The 12,983-nt window shown below is 36.2% G+C and overlaps 1 protein-coding gene across 1 annotated transcript in view; it reads right to left on the minus strand.

Moving 5' to 3' along the window:
* POC1B (POC1 centriolar protein B) overlaps nt 1-8,195 on the minus strand; it is a 45,370-nt gene extending 37,175 nt beyond the window's left edge. Inside the window, exons 1-6 of the mRNA XM_010284621.1 lie at nt 8,029-8,195; nt 7,056-7,235; nt 5,673-5,780; nt 4,676-4,791; nt 4,163-4,296; nt 3,334-3,402 (exon numbers count right to left, since the gene is read on the minus strand). Coding sequence (XP_010282923.1) covers nt 3,334-3,402; nt 4,163-4,296; nt 4,676-4,791; nt 5,673-5,780; nt 7,056-7,235; nt 8,029-8,174 — 753 coding nt within the window. The 5' untranslated portion in view covers nt 8,175-8,195. The remainder of the gene's footprint in view (nt 1-3,333; nt 3,403-4,162; nt 4,297-4,675; nt 4,792-5,672; nt 5,781-7,055; nt 7,236-8,028) is intronic.
* Nucleotides 8,196-12,983: the final 4,788 nt, after the last annotated feature.

The raw sequence follows: 12,983 nt of genomic DNA on the forward strand, positions 1-12,983 counted from the left end.
TTAATTCCTTCCAAAGGAACAGGTATAACTTTGCTCTTTCACTTACAAATAAGAATAAAAGGTATTACATCTTCCATGGAAGCAAGTAAATGAAATAATTTGTCATGTGCACATATAGCCAAGAAGTGTGAAGAACATGAACTTCAGAAGTCTACATATTTGTGGTTTTTTTGATTGAGGAAAGAAGCAAACAGAAAGAAACAAAAGAATTATCCAGGGCTTGTTTCAAATACTTAATGTGCTTTTGAACAAAGATTTCAGCTGGCTCTGCACCAACCAGAAAGAAACTTGAAACTAGAAGCAGAGACACTGGTTTTCCTTCTTTGATGGAAGAAAACCAGATTTTATCTGTTGTTTGAAAATGTAATAGTCTTGAAATAATATGTGTGTAGAGCAAGTAATCAGTGGTAAACTTACAATGAATCAGCTGCGTCCAACTCATACTGTGGACAGACAGTATCTTTTGGATACTGCATGAGGGATAGAAAATTATAGTTTTATGGCCAGCCTCAGCTCATCAGCTTGACATTGCCAATCTGCCAGCAGAACTTTTCAAATGAATACACCCTACATTTACAGCAAACCAACTTAATTCTATCACAGTGAGTTGAGAAGAGATCCTACAACTATTCTCCTGGCAGACCTGGAAGAGGGCTGTGGACACGTCAGCAAAAAAGGATGTTTGTTCAGTACACGTGTGTATACACCAGCAGAAAATGGACATTGAAGAATGTTCTTATGTTTACTACAGATAAAGATATATACATAGGCAGTTACCACACAATGGTTAGCACTGCACATGTTAAAACTTACAATACAAAAGCGAAAGTTACAGCAAAATATGTAGCCCTCTCCCACCAGAACATTCACAAGAAAAAAGGGAAAAATTTCATGTTCTGGTTTTGCTGTGACAGAATCGTAAAATCAGTTTTCTCTTCAGGAAAACTGCATTTCTAAGACGACTGCAGCACCTGTTACCGTGAAAACAAAGTTTATAAGACACTTTGTTTTAGTTCATGGCCAGGCGTAGTATGCGGTTTTCCATAGCAATCAAGGCCTCTAGCAGTCCTGAGATAGCCAGGTGCTAAAGCTAGGAAGAATGGAGGACAAGGCAGCTGACCCAGGCTGGCCAACAGAAGTATTCCATACCATAAATGTCACTCTCACCATAAACTGGGGAGTCTGCTGGGAACGGCTCTCTTTCTCCCTCAGTGGCTGCCACCCCGGAGGGTCTCACCTGTTGCCCTGCTCCCGAGGCTGGTTCTCCCTGCGCCGGAGCTCTGCTGCTCGCACTGTTCGCCAACCAGCGTTTGCTGCGGGGCGTGCACAGCCCGCGGCCACTATATGGGCTGAGTATAACTCTGTGTATTTTATCTTGCGTTAGTTCTAATATTAGTTTTATGGTTTTATTAAATCTGTTTCTATTTCAACCTATGTCAACCCATGAGTTTCCTTCTTTTCCCCCATTTCCCTTTCTCAGCTGGGAGAGGGTTTCTGAGTGATACAGCAATTGCTAGTGTTTAGGTGGGCTAAACCAAGACACTTCAACAGATAAAAACGTGCCTTTCTGAAAGGTAAATAAAACCAGGATTCATGACTACTTTTTTAATTCAACATTTACCTAAGAAAGCACTTCCTGATGAAACTGGATTTTTCCTCTCGTGCATTCAGTATGAAACCACTATACCAAACCACTGAGAAACACGAGTCATCTCACAGATTTTCCGCTACGATACCTACTCACTCCATGATCCCACATGCCACCAGCTCTACAGCATGGAGTCAGAGCAAGGAGAAAGGCAATGACATGAATGCGCTGAACACGCGTGTCATTCGTGGGGCCCCAAATTCAAAGGAAGCTTGCAGTAAGACAGGCATTCCTAGGGTATGCTGGCATTTATTTGGGAGTTTGGCTTAATACTGTAGGTCCTTGCCATCATTGTAGCTTCCCAGATTGATCTTCTTTCATGTGACCTACTTTAATACATGCATTGCACTTCCTCTCAAGTTAAGTATAATACAGCAATTGTCATAAAATTAAAAAGAAATTACTCATTAATAGTAAGGTCAAAAATTCAGGATTACCTAGGAATCAAAGTTTCATTTTGGAACTGAAAAACTCTCATTAAAAAAACTTTTGTACGGAAAATAAGATTAGACTAGTGGCTCAAGGAATAAGTATCTTTTCCTTGTTATTGTTTTGGGTTTTTCTGCTTGGAAAGTTAATATTGGAAGTTTGCTAATACTTTTACTTTTCCAATAATGGTAAGTCTTGGCACTGTTTCTTACTAATGCCTTGTGATAAAAATCAATTTTTATTTTTTTCTTTGAGTGCTTTCAAGGAATTCTAGAAAGTGTGCTACCAGAAGGATCAAGTAAAAACCAGAAAGACTGTATTCTTTCTAATGATACTTAAGTTTTTAATTGAAAAGCATTTATTATTTTCCAAGACTGTCTCTGTTACTAGCTGAAACATATTTCAGACTCCACAAAACAGAACATAGACATGACTTATGGCAAATTCAAAATATGTTCATTTCTACAGCGTGGCTTTCTGTGTCTACATTGAGCTTTTAGCTTTTTATAACAGGAAACAATAAAAAAAACTAATATTAACCAATATTGCAGACTGTGAAACTCCAAGCCTTGGGCTACAAAAGTTCTTTCTTTTTGGAGAATGTAAAGACCTGATAGAGATGATTCCAATCTTGATAGTATTTTTGTAATTATGAGATTCATCACAGCAGATGATTGATTGTATGATTTGCTGTTTAATTTAAAATAATATTTTGTTTTAAATGCTCAGACAACTCTTCCCTGTATGAAATCCAGTACTTTGCTGTTTCACCAATGTAATTTAGCAAAGCCAACACAAGATTTTTTCCAATTCTAGCCAAAGTTTTCCCAGTGGTGCAACTTAATTCTTCACAATTACAGAGTAATGACTTTAAAAGAAGTGAAAGACTAATGGAGCATGTAGGCATTAATACTAGTTACAACACAACTACTTTGTTGACATTAAATCGCAATAGTTAAAATAGTTTTATTTAAAAAAAACATTATTTTAGTACGTGAAACATAAGTGGCTAGTATTGTGGTCTTCTCATCTTAACTTCCAACTGAGAGTAGTTAAGATCAAGTTTTTAAATTACGTATTTAGCATTTTTCTCCTCAAATTTAACTTTAGGCTAAACAAAGTCTATATAACACACAACTAGACAGAACGCATATCAACATACTGTAATTAGCATGTTACTATGACATACTATATTTAACTCATATCCACTATAACAAACATTAAGACATTTAATTGAAAGACACAATACCACAGACCTGAGCATCTGCTCCACCTGAGGCAAATTTTTCACCACCTTTTGAAAAAGCCACCGAAAGTACAGGTCCCTGAAAGAAAAAAATATTAACATAGAGTAAAATTATGCTATCACTGTAATCATGGTATTTTAATGCAAAGAGAAAAACACTTATGCCCTTATCTAATATAAATAGATTTTTTAATTTTAATAAAATAAGAAACAATTTGTTTGTAGCGATTTTTTTGCAAAACAACTTGATTGAAGAGTTAGTATTGCACTTCTTTGCAAGACGCTGCATTAGAATTACTACAATCAACACTAGGAAAATATTGGCATTTCCCTTAGATTTTATGCTTTAACTCTGCAATGAAAAATTATCAAATATATATGACATTATTCAATGTGTTAAAGTGATTCATAATCAAAACTATGGTTTGTTTTGCATTAAGACAAAAAGGAGAAAATGTCTGCCATTCTTCCCAAGAGTTATCTTCCATAAGCTTCCCCCCTTAGAAAGCACTGTTTTCAATAGATAAAAAGGTTAATGTGCAAAATAATTGATTTTGACAAGCAGAAGAGTGAATTTTTAATTAATTCGGAATATGATCTATTACTTAACATTAAGCACGCATACAATAGTGACAGATTAACTGCATGATCATAGGTAAGATGGATGCATTTCCTTATGCACTTGTGACAAGGTATGTTAACACAACACTTTGCTGTCCACTAAAGTTTATCTACAAGTTGCAAAATACAACACACAATGACATATATGTCACTTTCCCTGTGAAAAGATACTGAATAATCTATTAAGGTCTCCATTTACATAGGATTACTGTGCATACCTTGTGTCCATGAAGAGTGTAAATAAGTCTTCCTTCTAAGAGGTCCAAAATCTTAAGGGTACCATCAGTAGACGCAGTGATAAGATAGTTACCAGAAGGATGGAATGATACACAATTAACCCCTGCTCTGTGAACTAATTTACAGAAAACAATATTCAAAGACTGTAGATATCTACTAACAGAAAATGTACATTTATGTCTTCACTCTTTTCTACTTCCCAAAGAACAACCTACTTCATTTAAGGGAAAAACAACCAATGTGTTGGGGCATAGCAGACTCTCCAAAGTATTTGCTTAGTTCTGTTCCAAAAAAATAATAGAAGCATTGCATAGGAATAATCAGGATTCAGATTTTAGGGTTGCTAGACTACAATAAAATTACTTAAAAATGCCAGCATGTCGTGTTTGCCCACCTTCCCCAGTAAGGAATGAAATCGTATAATCGAAATAAATCACATCTCATTGCAAACAGCTCCATTCCAAAGAAAATGTAACAAACTACATTGTTTTTACCTTTGTAATGCTGCAATAGCTTGTTCATTCGAATATCCCAGAGTTTGACCGTATGATTGGAACCTGCAGAAGCTATACATGTACCACTCGGGTTGAAATCCACAAAATTTGCAAATCTAAATATAATTAATGAAAATGGATTCATTATGTGTTTCCATAGAAATATTTGGGGTTGTGTGTGTAAAAAACACAGTATTAACACTGAGTTTCCACAAGCTTGTGTGGAATCCACATGTATGGAAACTCAAATACCTTACTTCATGCAACTGAAAGAACCATAAGAAAGCAAGATGGGCATGATAAATCAGACTGTATAATCTGGCTTTCGTTAAAAAGATAGTATAATTGTCCTAACTCAAACCTTCACAGTCTGCGTTGGGGTACAAAGATCCTAGAATAAAGTGCTGCGAAGAGTTTGTAAGCAGAAAGTAAAATAATTTTTTCTAAGAACAGAATATTTAGCTATAACAACCTTTTAGCTTGGAAAAAGGACAGAGATGGAAGCCATGAAATTAGCAAAGCACATATACAAGATTAATATTCCATTGCATTTGTTAGTTAAAGCTGTGGTTACAAGATGTTTAATAAAACTGCAGAGAAGTAAAACCAAGTATTTTCTAAACCTAAATAAGGCAAGTTACTGAAGCTAACAGAATACTGTCTTCATCAACAAGTGGAGAATTCTTAAACTTCTCTTCTTGTTGAAGCATCCAATATCAAATATTATTATTATTATCAAGACAGAGGAAAAAACATGAAAATGTTCAAAAATCAAAGAACAATCTGACTTCTGGCTTTTTTCTTGACTGTTGGAAAACAGCTGGGTAAATTCAGACAGTTAACCTCTTTAGAAAAATGTGAAGTTAATTATTTTAGTTTACATGGGTGGTAGAAGTTTTCACATATAACATATATAGATGTTAATACTACAAAACACGAATTTGATCTCATTAAAATTACACATTTACATTTCTCCTTTTTTTCTAGTAACACTTACCCTCCATAATCTAAGAAGCTATCAATACAAGTTTTATTTCTCGTATCCCAGATCTTAACAGATTTATCCTCACTGCAAGATGCTATTAGTCTTCCATCAGGTGAAAATCTGGAACATGAAAGTGTATATACATTACTAAACAACTGATTCTACCTAGAGTAGCATTAGCGACATAAGTAGCAAAACACCAGAACCAAGAGAGCCTCTTTGGAATTAAAGTGGATAACATTCAAAGGATGTTTGAATTTCTCACATTCCTCACAGAACAATAAAACCGAAGAGATTCTCCCCTCAGTCTTCCCCCCTCCATTTCACAATCAATTACAATTAAAAACCAAGCCACAAGCAAGAGCTTGTGGGGGAGAGGGAGGTAACAGCAACCTAAGGTTGTCACTTCACATGCCAAAGAGATTATTATAGAAAACTACAGGCAAAAAGACAAAGAGGACACAGTAGAACCTTGTGTTCAATTTTAACCTACATATATATTCTTCTACGAGTTCTCTCTAGACTTACAAGTTGTCAGCAAAACATTCATGATTATTCCTACACTAGGTTTTTAAAACAGGAAAATTGATTTGTCTATAATTTTGCCAATCATTATCACTTCTCATATTGAGCAACTGCACAAGGACATTAGAACAGTGTTCAAGAACTTTCACATACAATTTCCTAGAGCTTTTATTTTTCTTTTCAGTGATCAGATACTTTGGAACTTTGCAAAGCTCTGCACTTCACTAGTACTAAATTTTTCTCAAGAGGTTTAAATCAGGCCTTTCTTAGCTGCAGATTTTCCATTAATATGGAAGAAAGGGGGGAGGGGGGAAAGCAGCAAAGAACAATCTTTTCTTGTCTTTGAAGAGCAGCCCTGCCTTTAAATAGAGTGCAAATCTTAACTTGCAGTACAAAGGCCATTTCTTTTACCTTTTCCAATTACGTAAGCTTAACTCATTTTGACTCATGACCATTCTTTTATGCCACTACTGTTCCAAGAATAGTTGAGAAAACCCATACCATGCATAATAAATCTAGGAACAAGTGAATGCTGTGAAGTAAGCTAATACGGCACAGAAACATACAAGACTGGGGAAAGACAGGATACTGACTGAAAATAAATACAGAAGATCCTATGTGTCCTTTAAAGTAAAAGAATTAACACCCAGCAACAGATTTAATATATACACATATTAACACTGAGCATGCTTTCAGACTGCAACTAGGAGATATGTATAAAACATGTTAATAAGACTAATGTATTAAAATTTTATTATTAGTGATATATCATTATTTATCACTCACAGATTTTTCTTCTCTTAGTTCTGCCCTGGGAAATAAAAGCAGCAAGTTCTGCTTCTTTACAAAGATAGTAAAAACAGTGCTTACTTGGCACAGCGAACCCAGTGAGTGTGTTGGAATAGGGAAAACAAAAGGCGCTGATGGTGAACACTCCATATTTTTATTGATTTATCATTGGATGCTGAAACTAGAAAGTGGCCATCATTTGAGAAGCTCACGCTACGAACAGATGCTGTATGACCTTTCAGTACCGATGACTCTCCATGACTAGAGGGAAAAAAACCACAAACAAAAAACCCCCACAAGGCACAAACCCCAGTTACATTAAACTGAAAGAGTTTAAATCCCCATAAAACTCAAAATTAGCATATTTGGAATCTTATCCAAATGAAAAGCAACATATACAGGCTAAATCTCAGTGTTGTCAATATTTTCTGCCTTATTTCAATATTAATTATTAGAATAACAGGCCTTACAGTTAGTATATTTAATATTACATTAATACATAAAGAACAGTGCAATTAATTAGCAGCATTATCCTCCATACAGTTTTTGAAAGAGAATTTTTTATATTTTTTGATACAGTAATCTACAAAATTCTTAAAAGTTAAAGTAGCACCACTCTTTCTAAGATCATTCTGAATAGCTCGTAATCACTACTACGTGAGAACAGCCTAAGAAGGCAAGTCAATTTAAAATATTTTTCAAAAAATGCTATTTTTTGTTTCCTTCATCACATGTCTCCCCAAAATGAAGTGCAGCCATGCAATCTTATTAAGGGAAATACACCATTTAAGACAGAGAAATACTACCAAGTATTGTCCTACACACATGAAATTATGACCTCTGAATTGCTATAGTTTTCTTTTGAAACTACAGAATATTCAGTAAAGAACAGAGTAACACAGTAAAGAACTGTGTTGCTTGTGCTCCCCAATCTCTGTTTCTGTTGAAGATCAGGAATGTGGGAAGAAAATAGAAACTTTTCTTGGGTAAAGACTCCAATAGTCACATTACACATTAATGAAACACATAGCCAGCATTGCCCAGTTATACTTACATGCAAGGAATCCATAGTCTGACAGTACGATCTTGAGAAGCTGAAGCAAGCAGTTGCCCATCTGGCGAGAACTGTACACTGGTCACTGCTTCCGCATGGCCTACAAATTTGTAAGCTCTGCATTGTGTCTTCAGCTTCCACACCATAAGAAATCTATCCAAAGAGGAGGTAGCTGGCAAGAAATAAAGGATATTATGTGTCCACTCACTGTTATTAGAAAAATCAGAGCTAATGACTATGGATTTGGATTCATCAGCGAACTTATTGGGTATTAGGGGGAGGGAGAAGTTACTGGCTTTTAATGGATACTTGGCCTGAGCAGAAGCCTGGCAGCCACCAATGCCAACACCAGGCTTCTGGAAGGACATCAGAAGTCTGGGAGGAGTAAAGGGTAATTCTTAACAGGTAGCTTTCCCACATATTAAGCAAACTGGCTTACAAATACCTTAAAGATATAGAACAAAAAATCCAAAGCCGAACATCATGCACATGTCATCAAGTATGAATCCAGATTTGGCATTACCAATAAGAACAAGAGACAAATTCTTCAGTGATCTCACTTTGATCTCTGATATTAAGAAAAATTTCTTTACTGAGAGAGTGGTCAAACACTGGAACAGGCTGCCCAGGGAGGTGGTGGAGTCACCATCACTGAAATTGTTCAAAAAACCTGTGGACGTGGCACTTCAGGACATGGTTTAGTGGGCATGGTGGTGTTGCGTTGATGGTTGGACTTGATGATCTTAAACGTCTTTTCCAACCTTAATGGTTCTGTAAAAGCTTCAGCATCAGGTGTTTAACTCAAAAAGACAAGCCAACTTAAACTGAAGGTATCATTTCTAACACTTCAGATATCTACACTAAAGTGAATATCCAAATATGGTAATTTTATAATCCTATTTAAGTGCCAATTTTTTTAATACTAACGTTTGTCTAGTTCAAAACACAATGTGAAGTTGTTGGTCTGATAATAGAAAGAGCATGGTGGTTTTTTGGGTTTGTTTTTTTTTTTTGCCGTCACTTTACAGGTGGACCATACTATCTACATTTGAGAAGGCAGACATAGTTTTAACAGAGCTTGATCATTTTCAGGGAACTATATAACACAAAAGTGATGAGCAGTTGAGTTAAACTAACAAGTATGATATTCCTACACCCATTATCTTCACCTTTGCTCTCTCACAGATGGGTTATGCCAAGGTTAACGAGACAAGCAGTGACCTAAAGTTCTCCTTTACATCCTAAAAGAACCTAAAGTTCTCCTAGTACATCCACAAGCGTCTTCCTTGTTCTCCCTCTGGACTCTCTGTTGCCTATGCTCACACAGCATCCTCTCCCCATCCTTAGGTAGGTTCTCTCTTGAAGTCACTCGCTCATTGCAATTTCACTCAGGTTGTTATTATCTCTGATGTTGCTGTTCCAGCCCAGCTGACATCTCCCCAGGGGTGACAGAGGGAAGAAGTTCAGGACCTACACAGGAAAGGGTGAGTAACTGACAGATCTGTTGCGGAATTATTTTCCTAAGGTGCACAGGCTGACGTGACTCTATATCTCAACAGCACAGGAGAGGCATAAACCCAGACAGAGAAACTGCAAGGCAAAATTCTGAATCTATATTCAACTTTGGCCCCTATCCGGCCAAGGAAACCAGGTCCCTTCACCATTCACGAGCCTCAGCTAAGCCAAACTACTCACTATTCAAGCGGGCTAAAATCAATTTTGGTGCATCTGGCCAACACCTAAGCATTTTGCTGTAAGAGTAAACATTTTACCTTAGCTAACCACAGACACTGAATACAACAGTCCGTAGGGTAACAGTGTTGCCAGCAATAATTTCGATTGCCAATACTAATCTTAAGAACAGTTTTATACACGAAAAATACACTATTGGTATTATCAAATAAACTTATCTATTTCTATTTTTATTCCATTTTAAGGGATTTTGCCTGCTTGGTAACAATGCTTCTCCAATTTACTCAAGCACAGTATCTTAAGGATTGCTTATTAATCCTTTATGCACATTTCTCCCCTGAAGTTTATGTTGTCCATGCATTTAAGTGTTCAAAAGGAGGGGAGCAAGAGCCTTCCGGGACAGGTTACACATGGGGTCCTACAGCAATGCAGACCAGATCCAGCTGATGTGTTCTGTCAGCACTTGCCACGTATGCCAGCACCCTACAGTCCGACTTTCAATTAACAGACCACCAGTAAATGGTCCACAACAGATCTCCAGGGCTAATTTAAAGTATTGGAACTGAAACAAGAAAACCCCAGAAGGTCCAGCAGAATTTTTTGGGATGGGCTGTACCACAAACAAGTCTGTGCACTTGCTCCTCAGAGAAAACATGACATAACCAGAACCATGTTTAAAGGTAAAAGAAAAAATTTGTCCTTGCTGTAGTAATGAAAATATTTGATCAATGGCAAAATATAACTAGAAAGAAGAAAGCTGAAAATTCACACTGAGCTGGCTCCAATATGCAACTTAATCCGGTTTATAACCTCAGTGCCTTTTTAAAAAAAAAAAAAAAAAAAAAAATCAGTGCTTTCTGTACACGCCCAAGTATAGCTGACACATCTCTAGGTAATTTGCTTTTCTGGTGATGAGTCATAACAGAGCTGAACAGCAAAGAATAAAGACTTGGCCTTATGCAAAGGCCAAGTTTACACACCGCTTTGCTGCAGTTCTCTAAACAGATATCTGGGCTTCACATATGCCATGAAAAATTTTTTATGCAATGAAACCAAGTTCAATTTACAAGTTGTGAATATTGATACATACATTTTCCTATATACACACATATGAAGACACAAGTTGCCGCAATATGGAGTTACCATTACACCTCGGTTTTTGAGAATACCACAATAGCAACTACAAGTCATGCAAAAGATCAGAAGAGACATACTCAGCCAGGCTTTAACAGCTAGAGGTATCCCTTGGTGACCCTTTCCCCTCCCTAATACTGAAGCATCCCCAGTATAGTTAACTCAGTGCAAGAATTACAGGTCAGATGGAAAACAGGGCTGTGCGTGTGATGTGTGTGTGAATATTCAACCACCATCACAAAAACCACATACAGGAACCTTAGAAATCTTGGAGTGATAATGTGCAACATCACTACACAAACGCATTTAACAGTGATTCATAAGATTTCCTACTTGGAGGAAAACAATTATTAATCAAACTTTTGTCAAGGGAACCAATCGGGAATTCTAAGCAAGGTGGATAAATTATGAGGAATTTTTAATAACTTACATAAGTTCAAGTTCATGACAGTTTTTATTTTATACTGTATGTACTTACACAAGTGGAAGAGAATTAAAAAGAGTCACCACACTAGGCAACATTTAATTATCATTCTATATTTTATTTTTTCAAGAGAAACCCCCAAACCCTCACCCATTTATTCAGTGTTAAATTTACATTCAGTTTCTTTTAAGTCACTTAAAATCAGTAGTTTAAAATATATACAAGTGTTCCCCAAATTTTCAAAGTCTAACAGCATAGAAAAATCTTTCAGAGTTTCAGATTTTCCAGAAATCTGTACACACTGAAAAACAACTGTATTGGAGTATTTCTGTAGAATTGCTGTAACTCAGTTAACTAGCGGAACTTGAAATGGCAAGGTTTTTTTTCTTCTCTCTTTCTCTAGCCCCTTCCCTCACCCCAACATTTTTAATTCCCATTGGGAACAAATTTTATTATTTATTTACTTTTAGGGCCATGTTATTTACTTTTGCTTTTTTTTTTTTTAATAACCACAAAAATAGAATGGGAGGTGGTGGTGGGAAGGAGGAAGGGTTTAGATACATACAGAAAGAATAACTTTTCAAAGTTTAAGAGGCAGGTTCACTTAGAATTATTGCTTAAATAGATAAGGAACACTTTGAATGTCAGTTTTAACATGAAGGTAGTTCTTTGTATGAAATGTAGTTTTTGCCAAGACCTAAAAAAGTTAATTGTATAAAAGTTGCATAGTCTTTATTCACACCATTTAATTACTTTCATCTGAGGAAACATGCATTGCACATGCAACTTATGCTCAACCATGTAGGAGAACTCAGGCCTTTTTCCTGTCATTTGTATTGAATGTAACAGTCTACAGCAAGCTTTTCACAAAAGCACATACTTTGTATAATTTATTGCCCCAGTACATGACTGGCTGCCTTTGAAAATGTGATAAATGGTTTATAATTTGTAGATCCACAAAAGAATTCCTTGCTGCATAGTGGAATGGAATTTTTCAGGAATGTCTCCCTTATATAGTAAAGAATTTCCCTTTAAAAAAAAAAAAAATCAGTTTGAGGGGGGCAGGGGAAGGAAAAGTAAAAAAAAAAAAAAAAAAATCAAATTGCAAGTAACCTCCTAAAAATAAGTTAAAGACTTAAAACAACCCATGCCACACAGTGGCAAGCATTTTTAGCATGATTCAATGCTACAACCCCAGCTCCAAATTTTCTTCTTCTGTTCCCCTTGTATCTTAGCCTGCTTCCACCCAAACCTCTCAACCTTTAAGACCACTAGGATTCAAGAATACATCTTAATTTACTCTTGCTTTATTTTTGGCAAATCTTCACCTATTTCAGGTCTCACTTGCTCCCTTTTAACCCTTCTACCTACTAACACCTGCAGCAAATGCACACCTACTACATTCCTCAGGTATCCGGATTCTTACTGCTCACTATCTCAAGTTCCTACCTATCAGCCCCCTGTCAAGAATTATGACACTGTGGCTACTGCAGAACCTTTATCACTTCAGTGAAAGTAATCAAAAAAGCTGGAATGCCTGAAACATTAAGGTAAGTTTTCAACTTAAATCATATAAAGCTAAAACCACAGGTACTAACACAAGGGTTTTTTTTTTTCAAGTACACAATATATCTAACATATCTTCTGCCTATAATCACACTCAAAACAGATTAGTGACATGATTCAAGAATCAATATTCTTCAAA

This window comes from Phaethon lepturus, unplaced genomic scaffold (assembly GCF_000687285.1).
Source record: "Phaethon lepturus isolate BGI_N335 unplaced genomic scaffold, ASM68728v1 scaffold20073, whole genome shotgun sequence".
NCBI classification, from domain to species: Eukaryota; Metazoa; Chordata; class Aves; order Phaethontiformes; family Phaethontidae; genus Phaethon; species Phaethon lepturus.